The sequence below is a fragment of the Canis lupus genome, chromosome 11 (assembly GCF_011100685.1).
Source record: "Canis lupus familiaris isolate Mischka breed German Shepherd chromosome 11, alternate assembly UU_Cfam_GSD_1.0, whole genome shotgun sequence".
Lineage (NCBI taxonomy): Eukaryota > Metazoa > Chordata > Mammalia > Carnivora > Canidae > Canis > Canis lupus.
In genome coordinates, this window is record NC_049232.1 from 52,757,388 (window position 1) to 52,781,074 (window position 23,687).

General features: G+C 41.6%; 1 protein-coding gene and 1 pseudogene across 1 annotated transcript; both read right to left on the bottom strand.

Moving 5' to 3' along the window:
• Window positions 1–4,803: 4,803 nt before the first annotated feature.
• LOC119876770 (olfactory receptor 2S2-like) lies at window positions 4,804–5,763 on the bottom strand. The gene has a single exon (XM_038551634.1). It carries the CDS (start codon window positions 5,761–5,763, stop codon window positions 4,804–4,806), a length of 960 nt encoding a protein of 319 aa, XP_038407562.1.
• A 16,897-nt stretch (window positions 5,764–22,660) lies between these two features.
• Window positions 22,661–23,043, bottom strand: cOR2S3P (cOR2S3P olfactory receptor family 2 subfamily S pseudogene; annotated as a pseudogene).
• Between the last annotated feature and the right edge of the window lie 644 nt (window positions 23,044–23,687).

Consider the following 23,687-nt stretch of genomic DNA (forward strand, 5'->3'; position numbering starts at 1 on the left):
ACCATTTGAATGGTCAATGGTTCTCCAACCTTTCATTTTCAGGCTGGAGGTGTCCTTAGGTCTAAAATGAGTCTCTTGTAGATAGCAAATAGATGGGTCTTGCTTTTTTATCCAGTCCGAAACCCTGCATCTTTACTATTGAAAGATATGAATTTAGTGTCATCATAATACCTATTCAGTCCCTGTTTTGTGCATTATTTCTTTGGGCTTCTTCCTTCTTTTACAGGGTCCCTCTTAATGTTTCTTGCAGAGCTGGTTTGGTGGTCACATATTCTTTCAGTGTCTGCCTATCTTGGAAGCTCTTTAGCTCTCCTGTTCTGAATGAGAGCCATGCTGGATATAGTATTCTCGGCTGCATGTTCTTCTCATTTAGTACCCTGAATCTCTGTGGAGAGGTCTGCTCCACATATTTCTCCCCATATAAGTTAGGGATCTCTTGTCTCGCTCTTTTAAGGATTTTCTCTTTATCTTTGGAATTTGCAAGTTTCACTATTAAATGTCCAGGTGTTGAATGGTATTTATTGATTTTGGGGCGGACATTTCTATCTCCTGGATCTGAATGCCTGTTTCCCTCCCCAAATTAGGGAAGTTCTCAGCTATGATTTGGTCAAATATACTTTCTGGCCCTCTGGCCCTCTCAGCGCTCTCTGGAACACCAATTATATGTAGATTTTTCCTTCTGAGGCTATGATTTATTTCCCTTAACCTTTCCTCGTGGTCTTTTAATTGTCTTTCTCTTTTTTCCCCAGTTTCCTTCCTTGCCATCAACTTGTCTTCTATGTCACTCACTCTTTCTTCCACCTCATTAACCTTTGTCATTAGGACCTCCAGTTTGGATTGCATCTCATTTAACTGATTTTTAATTTTGGCCTGATTAGATCTAAATTATGCAGTCATGAAGTCTTGAATCCTTATGCTTTTTTCCAGAGCCACCAGTAGCTTTATAATTGTGCTTCTGAATTGCCTTTCTGACTTCGAATTGTAATCCAAATTATGTAACTCTGTGGCAAAGAGTACAGTTTCTGATTCTTTCTTTCTTTTTTTAAAAAAGATTTTGTTTACTCATGAGAGACAGAGAGAGAGAGAGAGAAAGTGGCAGAGACACAGGCAGAGGGAGAAGTAGGCTCTATGCAGGGAGCCCAACGTGGGCTCGATCCCAGGTCTGCAGGATCAGGCCCTGGGCTGAAGGCAGGTGCTAAACCGCTGAGCCCCCCGGGTTGCCCTAATTCTTTCTTTTGGTATTGTGGTGAATTCCTTCCTTCTAGTCATTTTGTTCAGTCCAGAGTAGCTCTATGAGTGGACTGAGTAAAGAATATCAATCACAGCCTAAGTAAATTTCACCCTAGGTGATTCTTGTTAGAACTGAAAACCATTCTCTCTGTAGTGTTTCATCTTTTCTCTCTTTAAACCTCAGGTCAAATTCGTAGGTGTTCAGGATGGTTTGAAAGTTATCTAGCTAAGTTGGTGGGGTCAGGTGAGTTGAGGACCTGTAGGCCTCCACCATCTTGCCCTGCCTCCAAGTCTGCTACTTTAAAAATGTCAGAAATCAATGTTAACTTATCAAGTAACTTCTCCATATTTGTAGTATCACTTTTTCTTTTTGAATCTATTACAAAAATGTTTGCAATATATCTCCTAATTTTTCTGAAGTTAGAAACCTTGAAGCTCTTTAAGAACCTGGATAATGTGTATCATGGATTTAATACACAATTATTTAAATCTACTCAGGTTCAGTAATGATTTTTAATCTGATTAACTTGTGTTTTTTAAATATATATATTTATTTGAGAGAGAGGGAGAGAAAGAGAGAGAGAAAGAGAGAGAGGATGGAGGAGCAGAGAGAGGGAGAATCTTAAGCAGACTCCCTGCTGATTGTAGAGCTCCATTCAGAGCTGGATCTCACCATCTGAAGTTCATAACCTGGGGTAAAATCAAGAGTGGGATGCTTAATTCACTGGGTCACCCAGGTGCACCTGATCAACTCCCTTTGTTCATTCATCATCCTCTAATTCTTATGAAAAGTCTTTATCCTATACTAGTCTACTGGTATTTTCTCTCAAAATTTCAATGAGTATACTAAGACTTTTGTTATTTCGGTATCAATGCAACGAATTATACCCATAAGATTCTCCTTCCCACCACGTTATTCATAAGATGAGACCTACAATGGGTTGTAACTACACTTATCTTTCTTCATTTCTATAATAAAGACCTCTAGAATTGTAACTGGAGTCACAGCATTGCTTTATTGTTACTGTTTACCACGATGCATTTCCTCACCATTCCTTCATATATTTGTCTTGGCACATCTGGTATCAATCGTTTATTCAACTTTATTTGTCTTACATTTGATCATTCTCCACTGTGTCTTACGTATCTGTGGCATTCCTTCTATTATTTATTTGTAACTGTTTCTTGTGTGAACTTTATAAATAAAATTTCTTTTTGAGAAAGAGATTATAGGGATATGTGCTATCTGTGTTTGCATGTGCCAACAATGTCTTTTTAACTCTCATATTTGTTTACTGGTCAGGGCATGCAGAATTTGAGACTCACGGCCCCTTTCCCCAGAACTCTGAAACTCTTTTTGCACTGGCATCTACATTTAGGGTGGCAGAGCAGGAGGCCAATGGCAGCCAGATTCTTGTTCCTTTTTGGGAAATATACTTTTCTTCTGTGGAAAAGTCTATAGAATTATTTTGGCATATATGAAAATCACAACTTATCCTTGGATCGACTGTACATAGGTAAATCATTAGCCATAAATCTTACCTGGTGATTGATAAACCTTTTACGAATAAAATATGTAAAATTTCTGTTCAGCAAAATGTTTTTCTCCTCCTTAATTATTTTCTGTCTTTCATCTGTTCTGTTTTCTTCTCATGAATAAAATTATGGAATGCCTGGTCTACCTTTTATGTCTCTGACATGTTCTCAAATAACCGAATTTTCTTCCTCTTTCTTTTTTTTTTTCCTTTCTAGTCTCAGGAGCCAGAAGAACTATCTTCATATTCCAGAAGGAGAGAGATTGGATGCATCTCATGTAGAAGCACTGAATCTAATTAGGAGTGATGGTACAAGTTACTGGAGAGTATGATTAAGCTTACTGTGGAGGAAATTGCTAGGACTGAATGAAAAAGTTAGAATACAGAAGTATTGAATACTTTGTCATTGCAGGTGTCCAAACAAATGCCTGTTGACTACAATCAGGGACATTGGAAAGGAACTGCATGCCATAGGGTTGAACAAGAAAACCCCCTGAAGCCTCATCAGTGCATGGCTCCACTAAGGGTCTGAAGTTTGTTTAAATGGCCGCTAGATGTCATTTGTGTATTTGCAATGGCAAGTTATTCTCTACTGGTGCAAAGTAGAAATCAGGAACAGAATGAACAGAAGGATGTGAAATGTTATTAACAAAATATGTATCCTTACGCAACTCGGTTTTAGTAAATATAAGAAAATGTAAATATCACTTGAAGCAGAAACTTCCCACTACCAACATCTAGTCTCAAAATTGGATCAACTTTCTAAATTCTCTTTTTAAATAAGTCTGCCATATTCAAAGAATTACCTCGAATTTGCTGTCAAAATGTTGCTTTTCAACTGCTACCATCTTTGAAATTCTCATTCATCTTGGGTGTCTATCGTCTAGCTAGGAACCATGTCTTGCTCCTTTCCACACGGCACACAGGACTGTGCAGCATTCAAGATACAACAACTACTACTATCTTCTAGATCCATTGTGCTTAACATTTACAAGGCACTTATCTATAATTTCCTATCCAGTTCATGTGAAATCTAGGGGTAAGGTATTAAAGTATGAAGAAATAGTCTGGGAAAGTTTAAACAACCCTCCCAAGGTCATAGGTATGAAAATGCTTCCAACTTTTTCCTATTGAGATATGGATGCTCAGAAAATGCTATAGAGTTTACGTGTCTTGGACATTCACAGAGTACTGCAGCACACTAAAGACTGAGAAGTACTGGTACAAATAAACATGTCAAAGTCCTAAAACAAAGAAAGGTGTCAAATGTTACACCCCTCACCCGCAAAGTCTTCAAACATATTTAGCGTCTGTCTGTCCATCTATCGTATCTATACCATCTTTCTTTTTTTTTCAGAATATGGGTGAAAATCGAACTGAATACTAGCATTCTACTGGGAATTGCTGTATGTGATGAATAGCAAATTCAAACTCTATACTCCTTCTTACATTTGATTAATTAGCAGTGTTTCATGATGTGAAGTACCTTGAGAAAAAATAGCCTCAATGTTCTCATGCCTAAAAAGAAATTCAGTAAATCAGAATAGATCGTTCCCACCCAAAAGCTCTCTATGTGGAGATCTTGTCTTTGTCTCTTCTTAGAACTCCAGGCAATTTGAGTGTCATAAAAAAAGGTCCAAAATGAAAATTCTCACTTCCTCCTTGTTGCTCTGACTCTCCTGGGGAATCCAAGAGGAATGGCAACATTGCTGGGAGAGCCCTCTCTCCTCCAACTGTGTTGCTTAGACACAGTACAGGTCATTCGACTCACTCTAATGGTTCCAGTCTGCTCGGTTTTAATATGTGTTCAGAGTGTCTTTGTATATGCAATTAGAGCTTCAATGTCTGGCATGTGTTGAAACTCTCAGATAAATGGCTAAAACTCAGAAGATACATCTGAAAAGTTAATCATTCCCTGTAAATGGACTGAAGGGCAAGCAACCATTCTGGATAACTTGACTTGTCTTTTGAATGGCAGCTGTAATGCTCAAAAGTCCTCTGTCCCATAGGGTGAGAACCACAGTGGAGCCCTTCTACATCACCTGGTGAAGCACTTCTGAGACATCAGGTTCCTCACAGCAGACTTCACGTCCTTGTTCCTGAGGCTATAGATGATGGGGTTGAGCATGGGGGTCACCACTCCATAAAAGAGAGGAATGAGCTTATCTGAAAGGTCCTCTTTGTTTTGTCCCAGGGAATCCTTAGATTTGGGCTTTCTATACATGAAAAATAAGGTCCCGTAGAAGATGACCACCACAGTGAAGTGGGCAGAGCAGGTGGAGAAAGCCTTTCTCCTCCCCTCAGCTGAGGGGATCCTCAGGATGGTAGCAATGATGAACACATAAGAGATAGAGATAAAGAGTACTGGGACCCCCAGGAAGATCACATTTGTCACTCCCATGCTGATGACATTGATGGAGATGTCAACACAGGCCAATCTCAGGACAGCCAGGATCTCACAGGCAAGGTGATTGATGACATTGTTTCCACAGAAAGGCAACTGAATTGTCAAGGATGTGTGTACCACAGAAGCAGTACCACCAATAGCCCAGGAGCTGACAGCCATGGGCACATAGGCAGCCTTGCTCATGACCACAGGGTACCTCAGCGGGTTACAGATGGCCACATAGCGATCAAATGCCATCATGCCCAGAAGCACACACTCTGTGGCTCCCATGGTAAAAGAGAGAAACATCTGCACAGCACAGGCTGAGAAGGAGATGATTTTCCTGGGGGTCAGGAAGCCATCCAGGACTAGAGGGACTGAGGAGGTTGTGTAGCAGATGTCCAGGAAGGAGAGGTTCCCCAGGAAGAAGTACATGGGTGTGTGCAGGCGGGAGTCAAGGATGGTCACCAGGATGAGGACCCCGTTGCCCAGCAGGATCATCAGGTACATCAGGAGGATGAGCACAAAAAATATTTTCTCCAACCCTGGGTGGTCTGAGAGTCCCAGGATAATGAACCCCGCCACAGGGGAGGACCAGTTGGCTTTTTCCATGTGTTCCCCCTTCTGTCTTCACCAAAGCACAAAAGCAGCATTTGAGGCTTTCTTGTGAAGCGTCTCAGGCATCTAGTAAGCCGTCAAGTCCCAGCTACGTAGTAGGAGAGCGTACGCGTATAAGAGATAAAAGAGATAATAGGTAGGTGTGCTTACCCCTCAGATGAGAGAAGGTCCAGGCTGGAACAGAGTTTAGCAATATTGTACGCAGCTGTTTGCGAGGGAGTTTTTCTCTCATTGCCTGTAAAAGCAACTGAGGCCCAGAGGGGGAAGTGATCTGCCCAAGTTTGAGTAAAGTGGTAATATACAGAGGACCTGAGTTCAGCAGAGCTAATCCCCAGTCAGAAGGGACTTTTCCTCTGCTTTATGGTGAGCATTAGAAAATGCTATAAATTACTTCTTTTTGATATACATGCATAGATATTTCATGTAATCTCAGCTTTCTTATATTCTCGGGTACGAGAATCCCCAAGCTGATCTAATTCTTACAACTACCAAGGTTTCGAGCCTTTTTAACATCGATTCCATTTGGAAGGAACTTGTTTAAAAGTGTACATCTAAATCCAGCCAGGATAAAGCCGAGGTAAACGTTCAGCCACATGAGGATGACTTCTTGACTCTGCCCACCCTCCGCAACACAGACGTGACCATTGTCAGTACTGAGATCTGCCTGTTTTAATACACATTAATGGCAATATGTGGGGATGTGCCCTCATGGGGAAGAGCTTTATGAAGTCCACGGAAGCAGTAACCCGGGCGAGTGACCCACACTATGGGATGAGAGCCATGAGCTTACTGACCAGTTAACTCCATTCTTAATGACCACGCTGGCGACAGTTATCACATAGCAGGATATATGGCATTCACTTCTAATCCCACCTCATTAGACTATTGGTGAAATTCTAAACTAACGGTGACTAAGGAATGTTTTCCTTTGTCCCCTCATGTTTATACTTTATTCTTGGGTAATGTCTGACTCTGCCTCCATTGTGGTGTTTCATGCAAGCAGCTAGCTTACAGGAAGACTTGTATGCTTTTGTGTAGAGGATTTCCCGTCTCTCAGCTACAGTTGCCCAGATTCTGTATTCAGAAACCCCACTTGTAATATGTCTATAGCTCTTTCTTAATGGGGGTGGTGTATGAATATAAAAGATAGTGAAAGGGAATAAAGGGGAAAGGAGGGAAAATGAATAGGAAATATCAGAGAGGGAGACAGAACATGAGAAACTCCTAACTCTGGGAAATGAACAAGGGGTGGTGGAAGGGGAGGTGGGCGGGGTGTGGGGGTGACTGGGTGACAGGCACTGAGGGGGGCACTTGATGGGATGAGCACTGGGTGTTATTCTATATGTTGGAAAATTGAACTCCAATAAAAAAATTAATTGAGGTGGTGTGTGTGCCTGCGTGCTGTGAGTGTGGGTGCACATGTGTGTGTGTATGTGTGTGTGTATGTAGGAGTGGGTGGAGGGTAGAAGAGAAGTGGTTAATCTTTATGACCATATATTTTGTGCCACTTCTTTGCAACATTCCACAGAGAAGATGTTATCTCTCAAGTTTTATGGGTAAAAGTAACCAAAGCTCAGAGGAGCCAAAGATTCGGTTCTTAAGTTTGAGTGACAGAGCTGGGGCTGGATCCCAGGCGCCAAACCTGGGTTCTTTCCACCAAATAGCTACACAGATATTTAAGAGAGTCTGTCTCTCCAATTCAACCCTGTGTATTCTCTGATCTGTCTCATTGTCCACACGCTCTTGCTTCAGTCATGGTAGGACTTTATGTCAGGTATATTCTCAGGCAGAGTAGCTCATGCCCTGAACCTAGACTTTGTCAGCCTCGGCACTAGTGACATTTGGGGCTGGGGAATTCTTTGCCGTGTGGGCTGTCCGGTGCATCATAGGATGTTTAGCACCATCCCTGACCTCTGCCCACCTGTTGCCAGTAGCACCTGCTCCTTGAGATGTAACAATTAGAAATGTCTCCAAACATTGCCAAATGTTTCTGGGAGGAGAAGGAGGTACCAATCGTGCCGGCAGAGGAGCACCGATCTAAATGAGGAAGGGTTGCCCCCATTATGCAACCATGGGTTTCATTGTGTTTTCCATGCAAGCCTAGGACCCTGCCCCATCCCTAATTCAGCACGTGAGGGTGCTCCCGAGTGCTAAGTGCAGGCCCATTCTGGGTGCTTCACCATGAAATTCTGCCCCAGCCTGTCTCCCATTCCTCCCAGTGGCTCTCCCAGCCCCAGAAAAGGAAAAGTGAACATTGCAGTCAGTCAGTGCCACAAGCAGGATTCAAGAGTGACTAGGATATGCTGTGGTTGGAGACCAGGGACGGTGGTTCTGTGAGAGAGGCCATCCTGTCCACTCTTTCAGACAGAACTGTGTACACAGAAGCTGATTCCCATGGACAATGTGCTGTGGACATGAGCGATGCACAAGATTTGACCCGTGTGAGAGCTGCTGCCATGGAAGTCCTTCATGCCTGCCATGCTGAATGAAAGCTGGTTTAATTGGAATGAACTGGATGGCTAGGAAGATCTTGCACACTGAGCCCAGGGCTGTGGGGCCTGCCCCTGTCTGTGACATGGATATCTGTGTAGCTTGAGCCAGTCCTAGGCCTCAGTTTGCCCCTGTGCATTGTGAATGGGCTGAACAAGTGCTTCCCAGGGCATCCCAACTCTGTCGTGAGCTGTCCAGCACTGTCCTCACCAGACAGGGAGCAGACTTTGATGAAGGAGACAGCCCACTCTTTTCGATGTGTGCCACGCCCGTGTGTGTGTGTGTGTGTGTGTGTGTGTGTGTGTGTTTGTGTGTGTCTGTGAAGGAGAGCTCTGAGTACTTGGTTTCCCCTCAAGACATGCCCAGCAGGAAATTATGGTGTGCCAGGCTTTGGAGGAGATTCAGGATGGAAGAGAACAAAGAGCTCTGACACCTACAGCCCCAGGTGGCCATGTGTCAGCCTGTGAGAGCCAGGAAAGGAAGGGAAGTCTTTACCTTTGTGGCTGCATCCTACAGGTATGACACCTCAGCTTGTCCCAGGGACAGAGCCTTGCTTGTGGGCTGGTCACTACTGATCTCTGGAGTTAGCAGGCAGCTGAGAAGAGGACAGGAACACAAGGTGGTCCAGAGCCCCATGCACACGTACAGCCTCTCTGGAGCAGTTTGCATAGGAAACAGAATACATGAAAGGCCCACGGAACTCAGGAACTCCAGCTTTGGGAAGAAATTCCAAAGGATCAATGAGAGCAGAAGGCCAGTATCTCTCAATAAAGGCATTCATCACAGCCATATTTATGAATGAATATGGGAAACAAAATACCTACTAATAAATGGCTGACGATGCCATTTCATATAATGAAATATTAGACTTTAAGTTATGTTTATAATTGTATACCGTTACACTACAATAAAGGAGGAAGAATACTTGTGTACACACTCTTATACTCAAATTAGATGGTCTTGACTGAGCCACCCAGACACCCCAATATTATCAAATTATCTAATACAATGGGCAAAAATTACTTTGTGTTCAGGGGGGAGATTCTCAGTATAGTAATTTCTCATTAGAAGCATTTTGCTTGGGATGCCTGGGTAGCTCAGCGGTTGGGTGTATGCCTTTGGCTCAGGGTGAGTACCCAGTTCAAGGATCGAGTCCCACATCAGGCTCCCTGATGGGGAGGAGCCTGCTTCTCTCTCTGTCTATGTCTCTGCCTCTCTGTGTCTTTCATGAGTAAATAAATAAAATCTTAAAAAAAAAAAAGAAGCATTTTGCTTGGCAAAGGTTCGGTTCCTGCCCTGCCAACACCTCCAACTGTGGTTTGCAGCCGAAGATGGCCTTTCTGACATATGGTCACAAGGTCAATAGCAGGCTCAGCTATATCACGATGCCTAGGTCACTCACCTCACTTCAGCTCATCGTGTGGCCATTTTCTCATCTTGTTTCTTCAAAGAAGAAGGGAGGGTGCAGTACAATAAGATACTTAGGGAGTCACATGCACATAACTGTCATTACAGTATATTGTCATAACTCATCTATATATTGGTTGTTGATCTCTCACTGTGTCAGATTTAGATATTAAACTTGATCCTAGGTATGTATGTATAGGAAGAAACAGGATACACAGAATTCAGGATTCTCTGTGGTTTCAGGCATCTATTGGGAGTCTTGGACTGTTTCCCCCATGAAAGAGGGGTAGGAAGAAAGTGAGGGAAATAGAACTAGCCACAGACTGGGAGTCACAGACAATGATAGGTCCCAACTTGCTGTCTGCTCACCCTCTGACCCTGAGCAAGGCTCAGTCTTCTGGGAAATCTCAGCAAGAAATCAGGCTGCTTTCCTCCCAAGGGTCTGGGCTCCTCCCAGGGAGGATGGAACAGCAGTGTCAGGGCAGGGGCTTGGTCACTAGTGAGCTCTGTAGAGCATGAGGGACTGCTTGGGTTTACCTTAGCTGTTCCTCTCTGCTCCAGCAAGCTGCTCACGGTCAGTTGCAGCTGGAAGGTTCTTGGAGCAGAGGCAGGGTGAGGAGGCAAGTCTATCTTTGGAAAATGCTCTTCAGAAGTCATGGCCACCATCCCTGTCCCCACCACAGCCCAGAGCTCCCTACCTGCATCCTGCTTGCAGCCACTTCTCTGGGTCTTCTGATACCGGACACAATTCTCAGCTTCTCACTGTGCCCTGGGCCAGGCCCCGGATGCCACAGAAAGACCCCGGACACTCCCCTGCTGGACTTCCTTTGCCCCTGAGATCCTCTTTCTTCTTCTCTGCTGACATCCTTGTGGGAACTTTAGCCTCTGCTGCTGTTTCCTTCGCATCCTTCCTCCTAGCTGTGCAGGCTGACTAGGTGCCTCAGCTACAGACTCTTCCTGGACAGGACCTGTCATCCTGATCTGAAGCCCAGCGATCCCAAGGGTACCTTTTCCCCAGCAGCGAAAGGATTCCCCAAGCAGCAGCTGTGATCTCTTACAGGGACTCTGTTAGTCCCAGAAGCAATCTAAAGTTTGGAATGTCAAACGTGCATAGGGTACAGGCCTTAAGCATACCTGGGGCCTCCAATTAAAGGTAACAACTGGGACACAGTCAACTGGGAGAAGGTCAACTGGAGAAGAGCATACAGCAGATGCCACTGTCTTCTGAGCTTTCCCTTTGGTCCCAGACCAGCCAGTGCTCCATTCAGAGACAAAATACATTGTCCCATGTGAGTCCTAGGCATCCAGAACGGGGAGACAGGAGAAATATCTAACTACAGCAGCAGCAGAATTGACTATGTTCATTGAGGCCCTCCCATGTGCCTGTCACTGGGACAAACACTTTGTAACCATTAATTTAACATTTTCTCTACTTCCTCACCAGTATATGTTATTTCTTGTCTTTTTTAATGTAGGCATTCTGACCATTGTGAGGTGCAGAATGTCATATCCAGAAAAACGTTGTTGAGGCCAATGTGCAAGAATTTGTTGCCTATGTTGTCTTTTAGGAGTTTTATGGTCGAGTCTTTCCTTTCAATCTTTAATCCATTTTTATTTCACTTTTGTGTATGATATAAAAATTAGTCCAATTTCATTCTTTTGCATATAGCTCTCCAGCTTTCTCCACACCATTTATTGAAGAGACTATCTTTTCCAGATTGGTTTATTCAAATTCAATTAACTAACATATAATGAATGTATTATTGGTTTCAAAAGTAGAGGTCAGTGATCCATCAGTCTTTTATAACACCCTGTGTTCATTATATCACATGCCCTCCTTAATGTCCATCACCCAGGTACCCCGTCTCCACACCTCTCTCCCCTGCACCGACCCTCAGTTTGTTTTCTATGATTAAGAGTCTCTTATGGTTTGTCTCCCTCTCTGATTTTGTCCTGTTTCATTTTTTCTTCTCTTCCCCTATGATCCTCTGTCTTGTTTCTTAAATTCCACCTGTAAGTGAGATCATATGATACTTGTCTTTCTCTGATTAACTTATTTTGATTAGTATGATATCCTCTAGTCCCATCTGCATTGCTGAAAATGGTAAGATTTCATTTTTCGATGGCCAATTAGTATTCCGCTGTATATACATACCACTTTCTTTATCCATTATTTGTTGATGGACATCTGTGCTGTTTCCATAGTTTGGCTATTGTGGATATTGTTGCTATGAACAGCGGGTATAGTTGCTCCTTTGGATTACTACATTTGATTCTTTGAGGTAAATCCCTAGTAGTGCATTTGCTGGGTCATAGAGTAGCCCTAGTTTTAACTTTTTGAGGAACCTCCATATTGTTTTCCAAAGTAGCTGCACCAGTTTGTCTTCTGGCCAAAATGAGATAGTTCCGTTTGCTCTGCCTCTCGCCAACCTCTGTTGTTTCCTGAATTGTTAATTTAGCCATTCTGACTGCAGTGAGGGGGTATCTCATTAGGGTTTTGATCTCTATTTGCCAGATGCCGGGTGATGTGGAGCATTTTCTCATGTGTCCGTTGGCCATTTGTATGTCTGCTTTGGAGAAATATCTGTTCCTGTCTTCTACTCGTTTCTTGACTGGATTGTTTGTTTTTTGGGTGTTGAGTTTGGTAAATTCTTTGTAGACCTTAGATACTGCCCGTTATCTGATAAGACATTGACAAACATCATCTCCCCCCAGTGGCAGGTTGTCTTTTGGTTTTGTTTACTGTTTCCTTTGCTGAGCAAAAGCTTTTTATCTTGATGAAGTCCTAGTAGTTCATTTTTGCCTTTGTTTCCCTTGCCTTTGGAGACGTGTCTGCAAGAAGTAGCTCTACTGAGGTCAAAAGGTTGCTGGCCTTGTTCTTTTCTAGAAATCTGGCCATCTCTAGCCACATCTATCTATGGAACAAGTTTTGTTTGGCCCTCGTAATGCTTATCTTGATACGATTAAAGAATTTGGGGAGGGCAGTCAGCTCAACTCCACAAGCACCAGAGGTAAGCAGTGAACCTGGAGCTGGGACAGCTATTCTTCATCCCCTCCCCCACTCCTACATTTCTTCCTGGCAGCAGTTGTCTGGGGTCCAAGAAGATTACCTGTTGGAAGAGGCAGTCAGCTCCTGCATCACACCTGGTCCTTTCCCTCAGTCCAGCATCTGAAATGTTCTGATTCAACATGTTTGGGTGATTACTTTCTTGACTTGTTGTGATCATCTGTGATGTTGATTTGGTCGTGCTAGTAAAAGCTTTCAATGGATACTGTAATATCTTGAAGATTTTAGGGATCATCCTAACCTGAGGTAAATGGTCACTAGTTGTAATGAGGTGGAAAATGATCAACACATACGCAGAGCTCTGAAAGCCTCCTTTGGACAGTGGTCTGTTCTAGACAATTTGGATACCGCAAAAACACGGGCTGAGTTGAAGGCTGGTTTTCTTTGCTTCTGAGACCTTTAGGTCAGGGAGCCCTCATGTTTGCCTCCAAGCTCTGAGTTTGGACCTTCCTTCCCTAGTAACAGAAGGGGCCTGCTCTAAGGTTGGGAAAGTGGATGGAGCATGGCTCATGCCAACCTATTGGCAAGAGGGAAGAAAGGCTTTGAATGAGGGTATTTGGGTGGAGGGTAGTTAAATGTCCTGAGGCTTACTTTCAGGGCTTTTCCTTCTTCAAATTGAACATATCTTATTATTTCTCCTGTTGCTGTATGATCATTATAAGTGGGTAATATTCCTATAGGTCTCTTATAGTTCTTTATATATTTTCCCCTAGGTCGTGTAAAGTGTTTTGTGACTGCTGTGAATTATATAAAATCACTCTAGTGTACTTTCTTACTACTTCTTGTAGTTTTGGCATTCGATTAAAACTTTTTCTAGTCAAACAACATTTGTGAATAGTTTTCTTCTTTTTCTTCATCTCAATATTTATTTTCTTTATCTTCCTGATCTCAATTATTATCTGGACTCTGCAGATGTCATAGACATTGTAAGCGGGTGTCCTAATCCAAGTTGTAGGCATGCTGCTTGCTGATGTTCTGATAGTTTATTGCAAGTCAATGATGGCTTCCTCTATTTACGTCTGCCTCTTTATTATTTTTGTATATTTTTTATTGGAGTTCGATTTTCCAACATATTTACGCAGTCCTTATCCCGTCAAGTGCCCCCCTCAGTCCACATCACCCAGTCACCCCATCCGCCTGCCCTCTTCCCCTTCCACTACCGCTTGTTCATTTCCCAGAGTTAGTAGTCTCTTATATTTTGTCACCCTCTCTGATATTTCCCACGTATTTTCTCTCCTTTTCCCTATCATCCCTTTCACTTTTTTTATATTCCCCAAATTAATGAAACCATATAATGTTTGTCCTTCTCCAATTGACTTACTTCACTCTGCATAATACCTTCCAGTTCAATCCACATTGAAGCAAATGGTGGGTATTCATCATTTCTAAGGTTGAGTAATATTCCATTGTACATATAGACCACATCTTCTTTATCCATTCTTCTTTCAGTGGACACTGATTCTCCTTCCACAGTTTGGCTATTGTGGACATTGCTGCTATTAACATTTAGCGCAGGTGTCTTGGCCTTTCACTGCATCTGTATCTTTGGGGTAAATGCCCAGCATTGCAATTGTTGGGTCGTAGGGCAGCTGTATTTTTAACTCTTTGAGGTACCTCCATACAGTTTTCCAGAGTGGCTGTCCAAGTTCACATTCCCACCAACAGAGCAAGAGGGTTCCCCTTTTTCCACATCCTCTCCATGTTTGTTGTTTCCTGTCTTGTTAATTTTCACCATTCTGACTGGTGTGAGGTGGTATCTCATTGTGGTTTTGATTTGTATTTTCCTGATGGCAAGTGATGTGGAGCATTTCCTCATGTGTTTGTTGGCCATGTGTATGTCTTCTTTGGTGAATTTTCTGTTCATGTCATTTGCACATTTCATGATTGGATTGTTTGTTTCTTTGCTGTTGAGTTTAATAAATCTTTATAGATCTTGGATACTAGCCATTTATCTGATATGTCATTTGCAAATTCTCCCATTCTGTAGGTTGTCTTTGGTTTTGTTGACTGTTTCTTGTGCTGTGCAGAACCTTTTATCTTGATTACGTCCAATAATTCATTTTTGCTTTTGTGTCCCTTGCCTTCATAGATGTATCTTGTAAGAAGTTGCTGTGGCCAAGTTTAAAAAGGGTGTGGCCTGTGTTCTCCTCTAGGATTCTGATGGATTCTTGTCTCACATTTAGGTCTTTCATCCATTTTGAGTGTATCTTTGTGTATGGTGTAAGAGAATGGTCTAGTTTCATTCTTCTGCACGTGGCTGTCCTATTATCCCAGCACCATTTATTGAAGAGACTGTCCTTTTTCCAGTGGATAGTCTTTCCTGCTTTGTCGAAGATTACTTGACCATACAGTTGAGGGCCCATTTCTGGGTTCTCTATTCTGTACCATTGATTTATATGTCTGTTTTTATGCCAGTGCCACACTGGCTTGTTCACAGCTTTGCAGTGCAACTTGAGATCCGGCATTGTGATGCCCCCGGCTCTGGTTTTCTTTTTCATTATTCCCCTGGCTCTTTGGGGTCTTTTCTGATTCCACACAAATCTTAAGATGATTTGTTCCAACTCTCAGATGAAAGTCCATGGTATTTTGATAGGGATAGCACTGAATGTGTAAATTGCCCTGGGTAGCATAGACATTTTCACAATATTAATTCTTCCAATTCATGATCATGGAATGTTTTTCCATCTCTTTGTGTCTTCCTCAAATCTTTTGAAGTGTTCTGTAGTTTTTAGGGTATAGATCCCTTACCTCTTTGGTTAGGTTTATTCCTAGGTATCTTATCTTATGCTTTTGGGTGCAGTTGTAAATGAGATTGACTCCTTAATTTCACTTTCTTCAGTCTCATTGTTAGTGTATAGAAATGCCACTGATTTCTGGGCATTGATTTTGTATCCTGCCACATGGCCGAATTCCTGTATGAGTTCTCGCAATCTTGGTGTGGAGTCTTTTGGATTTTCTATGTACAGTATCATGTCATCTGTGAAGAGGGAGAGCTTGACTTCTTCTTTGCCAATTTGAATGCCTTTTATTTCTTTTTGTTGTCTGATTGCTGAGGCTACGACTTCTTGTACTATGTTGAATAGCAGTAGTTAGAGAATCCCTGTCGTGTTCCCGATCTTAGGGGAAAGGTTCTCGGTTTCCCCATTAGGAATGATATTTGCTGTGGGCTTTTCGTAGATGGCTTCTAAGATGCTGAGGAATGTTCCCTCTATCTCTACACTCTGAAGAATTTTGATCATGAACGGATGCTGTATTTTGTCACATGCTTTCTCTGTGTCTATTGAGATGATCATATGGTTCTTGTTCTTTCTATTGTTGATGTGATCTATCATGTTGATTGTTTTATGAGTGTTGAACCAACCTTGCATCCCGGGGATAATTCTCACTTGGTCATGGTGAATAATCTTCTTACTGTACTGTTGGATCCTATTGTCTAGTACCTTGCTGAAAAATTTTGCATCTGTGTTCATCAGGGATATTGGTCTATAATTCTCCTTTTTGGTGGGGTCTTTGACTGGTTTTGGAATTAAGGTGATGCTGGCCTCATAAAATGAGTTTGGAAGTATTCCATCCCTTTCTATCTTTCCGAACAGCTTTAGTAGAATAGGTATGGTTTCTTCTTTAAACGTTTGATAGAATTCCCCTGGGAAGCCATCTGCCTTGGACTTTTGTGTCTTGGGAGGTTTTTGATGACTGCTTCAATTTCCTCCCTGGTTATTGGCCTGTTCAGGTGTTCTATTTCTTCCTGTTCCAGATTTGGTAATTTATGGTTTTCCAGAAATGCATCCATTTCTCCTAGATTGCCTAATTTATCAGCGTATAACTGCTCATAATATGTTTTTATTTTTATTTTTTTATTTTTATTTTTTTAAATTTTTTATTTATTTATGATAGTCACACACAGAGAGAGAGAGAGGCAGAGACATAGGCAGAGGGAGAAGCAGGCTCCATGCACCGGGAGCCCTACGTGGGATTCGATCCCGGGTCTCCAGGATCACGCCCTGGGCCAAAGGCAGGCGCCAAACCGCTGCACCACCCAGGGATCCCTCATAATATGTTTTTAATATCGTTTGTATTTCCTTGGTATTGGTTGTGATCTCTCCTTTTTAATTCATGATTTTATTAATTTGAGTCTTTTTCTTTTCTTTTCAATAAGGCTGGCTAATGGTTTATTTACCTTATTAATTCTATCAAAGAACCAACTCTTGGTTTTGTTGACCTGTTCTACAGTTCTTCTGGTCTCTATTTTATTGAGTTCTGCTCGAATCTTTATTAACTCTCTTCTTCTGCTTGGTGTAGGTTTTATTTCCTGTTCTTTCTCCAGTTCCTTTAGGTGCGAGGTGAGCTTGTGTATTTGAGTATTTTCCAAATTTTTGAGGGATGCTGGTATTGCAATGTATTTCCCTCTTAGGACTGCTTTTGCTGTACCCCAAAGATTTTGAATGGTTGTATCTTCATTTTCATTACTTTCCATGAATCTTTTTAATTCTTCTCTAATTTTCTGGTTGACCCATTCATCTTAGAGCAGGATGCTCTTTAACATTCACGTGTTTTGAGTTTTTTCATAATTTCTTCTTGTAATTGAGTTCTAGTTTCAAATAATTGTGGTCTGAAAATATGCAGGGGACAATCCCAGTCTTTTGGTATTGGTTGAGACCTGATTTTTGACCCAGTATGTGGTCTTTCTGGAGAAAGTTCCATGTAAACTTAAGAAGAATGTGTATTCAGTTGCGTTCAGATTCAAAGTTCTGTATATATCTGTGAAATCCATCTGGTCCAGTGTACCATTTAAAGCTCTCGTTTCTTTGGTGATGCTGTGCTTAGAAGATCTGTCATTTGCACAAAGAGCCGTGTTGAAGTCTCCTACTACTAGTGTATTATTATCTAAGTATGTCTTTACTTTGGTTATTAATTTTTTGATGTACTTGGCAGCTCCCACATTAGGGGGATAAATATTCATGATTGCTAGGTCTTCTTGTTGGATAGACCCTTTAAGTATGACATAGTGTCCCTCTTCATCTCTTACTACAGTCTTTGGGATAAATTTTAATTTATCTGATATGAGGATTGCTACCTCAGTTTTCTTTTGAGGACCATTTGAATGGTCAATGGTTCTCCAACCTTTCATTTTCAGGCTGGAGGTGTCCTTAGGTCTAAAATGAGTCTCTTGTAGATAGCAAATAGATGGGTCTTGCTTTTTTATCCAGTCCGAAACCCTGCATCTTTACTATTGAAAGATATGAATTTAGTGTCATCATAATACCTATTCAGTCCCTGTTTTGTGCATTATTTCTTTGGGCTTCTTCCTTCTTTTACAGGGTCCCTCTTAATGTTTCTTGCAGAGCTGGTTTGGTGGTCACATATTCTTTCAGTGTCTGCCTATCTTGGAAGCTCTTTAGCTCTCCTGTTCTGAATGAGAGCCATGCTGGATATAGTATTCTCGGCTGCATGTTCTTCTCATTTAGTACCCTGAATCTCTGTGGAGAGGTCTGCTGTTAATCTAATATTTCTCCCCATATAAGTTAGGGATCTCTTGTCTCACTCTTTTAAGGATTTTCTCTTTATCTTTGGAATTTGCAAGTTTCACTATTAAATGTCCAGGTGTTGAATGGTATTTATTGATTTTGGGGCGGACATTTCTATCTCCTGGATCTGAATGCCTGTTTCCCTCCCCAAATTAGGGAAGTTCTCAGCTATGATTTGGTCAAATATACTTTCTGGCCCTCTGGCCCTCTCAGCGCTCTCTGGAACACCAATTATATGTAGATTTTTCCTTCTGAGGCTATGATTTATTTCCCTTAACCTTCCCTCGTGGTCTTTTAATTGTCTTTCTCTTTTTTCCCCAGTTTCCTTCCTTGCCATCAACTTGTCTTCTATGTCACTCACTCTTTCTTCCACCTCATTAACCTTTGTCATTAGGACCTCCAGTTTGGATTGCATCTCATTTATTTGATTTTTAATTTCGGCCTGATTAGATCTAAATTCTGCAGTCATGAAGTCTCTTGAATCCTTTATGTTTTTTTCCAGAGCCACCAGTAGCTTTATAATTGTGCTTCTGAATTGGCTTTCTGACATCGAATTGTAATCCAAATTCTGTAACTCTGTAGCAAAGAGTACTGTTTCTGATTCTTTCTTTTGTGGTGAATTCCTTCCTTGTAGTCATTTTGCTCAGTGTCTGTATGAGTGGACTGAGTCAAGAATATCAATCACGACCTAAGTAAACTTCACTCTAGATGATTCTTGTTAGAAGTGAAAACCATTCTCTCTGTAATGTTCCAGCTGTTCTCTCTTTAAATCTCAGGTCAAATTGCTAGGTGTTCAGGATGGTTTGAAAGTTATCTCGCTAAGTTGGTGGGGCCAGGTGAGTTGAGGACCCGTAGGCCTCCACCATCTTGCCCTGCCTCCAAGTCTACTACTTTAAAACAGTCAAAAATCAATGTTAAATTATCAAGTGACTTTTCAATATTTGTTATTGGGGTCACTTTTTCTTTTTAAATCTATTACTAAAATGTTTGCAATATATTTCCTAATCTTTCCTAAAGTTAGAAACCTTGAAGCTCTTTAAGAAATTGGATAATGTGAAAAAAAAGAAATTGGATAATGTGTATCATGGATTTAATACACAATTATTTAAATCTACTCAGGTTCAGTAATGATTTTTAATCTGATTAACTTGTGTTTTTTTTAAATATATTTATTTGAGAGAGAGAGAGAAAGAGAGAGAGAGAGGGAATGGAGGGGCAGAGAGAGGGAGAATCATAAGTAGACTCCCTACTGAGTGTAGAGCTCCATTCAGAGCTGGATCTCACCATTTGAAGTTCACAACCTGAGCCAAAACCATGGGTGGGATGCTTAACTCACTGGGCCACCCAGGCACACCTGATCATCTCTCTTTGTTCATTCATTATCCTCTAATTCTTATGAAAAGTCTTTATCCTATACTAGTCTACTGGTATTTTTCTCTCAAAATTTCAATAAGCATACTAAGACTTTTGTTATTTCAGTATCAATGCAATGAATTATACCCATAAGATTCCCCTTCCCACCATGTTATTCATAAGATGAGACCTATAACGGGTTGTAACTGACTTATCTTTCTTAATTTCTAGGCTTAATAAAGTCATCTAGAATTGTAACTGGAGTCACAGCATTGCTTTATTGTTGCTGTTTACCTCGATGTATTTTCTCATCATTCCTTCATATATTTGTTTTGCACAACTGCTATCAAGTGTTTATTCAACTTTATTTGTCTTACGCATTTGATCATTCTCCACTGTGTCTTACATACCATATCTCTGGCATTCCTTCTATTATATATTTGTAACTGTTTGTTGTGTGAACTGTATGAATAATTTTTTTCGAAAGAGATTATAGGATATGCGTTGTCTGTGTTTGCATGTGCCAACAATGTCTTTTTAACTCTCATATTTGTGTAATGGTCAGGGCGTGTAGAATTCGAGACTCATGGCTCCTTTCCCTCAGAATTCCATAAACCTTGTTGCACTGGCATCTACATTTAGGGTGGCAGAGCAGCAAGCCAATGGAAGCCAGCCAGATTCTTGTTCCTTTTGGTAAATATGCTTTTCTTCTGTGGAAAAGTCTATAGAATTAGTTTGGCATATGTGCAAATCACAACTTATCCTTGGATTGATCGTACATAGGTACATCATTTGCTATAATTCTTACCTGGTGATCAATAAACCTTTTATGAATAAAATATGCAAAATTTCTGTTCAGCAAAATGTTTTTCTCCTCCTTAATTATTTTTTGTCTTTCATATGTTTTGTTTTCTTCTCATGAATAAAATTATGGATTCCCCCTGGTCTACCTTTTATGTCTCTGACATGTTCTCAAATAACCGAATTTTCCCCCTCTCTCATTTTTTCCCCTTTTAAATCCAAGAGGTAAACTTTAGTTCTTTTTAATTAAAAAGTTCATTTTAAGCATTGTTGTATCTACTTTTAAAGACTTCGGTTGAATTTTATTTGATCACCAATTGGATTTTTCCCATAAGACAAGTTTTTACCTCCTAGTCACCTTTTCTCCTAGCTTCTCTTCAGTAGACTGCTTCTGTTTTCTTGATTCAATAGCCTCCTGATTTCCACAGAGAATACCACTGAGACTTTTCTTCACTGTCTCACCATTTTCCTGCAATAACTCTTTTCCAGCAAAGGCTGTTTGTTTTGATGGTACTTTATTTCCTCCCTACTTGGTTAATAGTTCATGTCAGTCCTCAGAGGCTTTCTACTCTGCTCATTCTTTTAGCTGGACTTCTAGATTGCTATCTATTGGGAGCTGACATGGAATTCCTCACCAGACATGGGAGCAATTGTTAGATGTCTGCTGGTGAACATCGCCTTCTTCTCCCTCTGACTGCCCTGTACGGTTGGGCATTCTTAGCTTGAAAACACCTGATGGTCACCACTTGGCTGCACGTTTGGTCAAGCCACATCAGGTCAAGATAATTCATCTGATTCTCCTAAATACATCTCCATTTCCATATCACTCTGCTGACCTGTGGGAGACCACTGATCTCTAGGGACAGAAGCCAGGAAAAGGGGGATAAAAGGCCTGGACCTTTGACCCTTGCATCAGTTTTGCCACAAGCTACTAACCTCTCTGTTCCAAAGCTGTGAATGATTTTCTGATGGGGACCATGATTAAGGACAGGAGAAGAGGTTAATAATGGAGGCATAGGAAGGGAACAATTCAAGCGGCAGTTTTAGGAATTAATATGAAAATAAGGAGAAAGAAACAATGAGGATAAAGATAAAAATATTACTGTTTTTTAAGATGTTGTAGGACATGTTAAAAGTACCATGAATGCAGGGCCCATCCAAATATGTTCAAAGAAAAAGGCCAAGGAGCAATGGAATTACAGACCTATACAATAGAGTTTTGTAAGTTAAAAATAAAACTTGAAGAGTCATTTTTCCTGGCGATCAATTAGTTCAGTATGCATCCCAGAGATAGACAGCTATGAGGCTTGACCATGGTATATACTTTTGTAGAAGTGCCTATAGAATGAGAGAGCTATGTCCCATCAAATGCTTCCTATTCACATAAAACTCTCTGTGTAGGGATCCCTGGGTGGCGCAGCAGTTTGGCGCCTGCCTTTGGCCCAGGGCGCGATCCTGGAGACCCGGGATCGAATCCCATACCAGGCTCCCGGTGCATGGAGCCTGCTTCTCCCTCTGCCTGTGTCTCTGCCTCTCTCTCTCTGTGACTATCATAAGTAAATAAAAAAAAAAAAACTCTCTGTGTAATCAGAGTGCCTATGTACCTTAGATGAAACTGGACTTTTAGCTTATCCTCTGAGTGCCTCAGGTGAGAGAAACTAGGGAATAGAGATCTATCAGGAGCCCTCCACCATCACTGGATAAAGTGTTTGTGAAGTACTAGGTTCCTCACAGCAGCCTTCACGTCCTTGTTCCTCAGGCTGTAGATGATGGGGTTGAGCATGGGGGTCACCACCCCACAGAAGAGGTAGGTGAGCTTGTCTGAAATCTCCTGCTTGTCTGCCCCCTGAGGATCCTTGGATTTGGGCTTCCCATACATGAAGAGGATTGTTCCATAGAAGACGACCACTATAGTGAGGTGGGCAGAGCAGGTGGAGAAGGCCTTTATCCTCCCTTCAGCTGAGGGGATCCTCAGGATGGTAGCAATGATGAACATATAAGAGACAAAAATAAATAGAACTGGAATGCCTAGGAAGATTACATGGGCTACTGCCATACCGATCACATTGATGAGATGTCCGCACAGGACAAAATCAGCACAGCCAGGATCTCACAGATAAAGGGATTGATGATATAGTCATGGAAGGCCTTCTCATTGCTCAGGATGTTTGCACCATGGGAGTCATGCACCCAGCCTTCCAGAAACTGGCAGACATGAGGACATACACAGTCTTGCTTTGAACACAATGTACCTAGGAGGTTACAGAGCCACATAGTGATCAAATGCCACCATGCTCAGTAGCATAATCTCTGTGGCTCCCTTGGCAAAGGAGAGAAACATCTGCACAGCAGACGTGGAGAAGGGGAATGGCTTTCCTGGGAGTTACGAAGCTGTCAAGAATGAGGGAGACTGAGATGCCCAAGAATGTGGGTTCCCAGTGAAGAAGTCATGAACATCTCCTGGTGGGAGGTAGACAGGGTCACCAGGATGCATACCCCATTGCCCTCTGGATCACTAGATACATTAGGAGGATGAGCACAAAGAACATTGGCATCGGAGGAAGGACTGGGCTATTTGGGCTGGATCCTTTCAAGTTCTTCTGGTCTTGGGACCCAAAGAACTATCTTCATATTCCAGAAGGAAAGAGATTGGATGCATCTCAAGTAGAAGCACTGAATCCAATTAGGGGTGATGGTAGAAGTAACTGGAGGGTATAGTTAAGCATACTGTGGAGGAAATTACTAGGGCTGAATGAAAAAGTTAGAAAACAGAAGGATTGAATTCTTTGTCATTGGAGGTGTCCTAACAAATGTCTGTTGACTACAATCAGGAACATTGGAGAGGAACTGCATGCCATAGGATTGAATAAGAAAACCCCCTGAAGCCTCTTCAGTGCATGGCTCCACTAAGGGTCTGAAGTTTGCTTAAATGGCCGCTAGATGTCATTTGTGTATTTGCAATGGCAAGTTATTCTCTACTGGTGCAAAGTAGAAATCAGGAACAGGATGAACAGAAGGATATGAAATATTATTAACAAAATATGTATCCTTACGGAACTCGGTTTTAGTAAGTATAAGAAAATGTAAATATCACTTGAAGCAGAAACTTCCCATTACCAACATCTAGTCTCAAAATTGGATCAACTTTCTAAATTCTCTTTTTAAATAAGTCTACCATTTTCAAAGAATTTCCTCGAAGTTGCTGTCAAAATGTTGCTTTTCAACTGCTACCATCTTTGAAATTCTCATTCATCTTGGGTGTCTATCATCTAGCT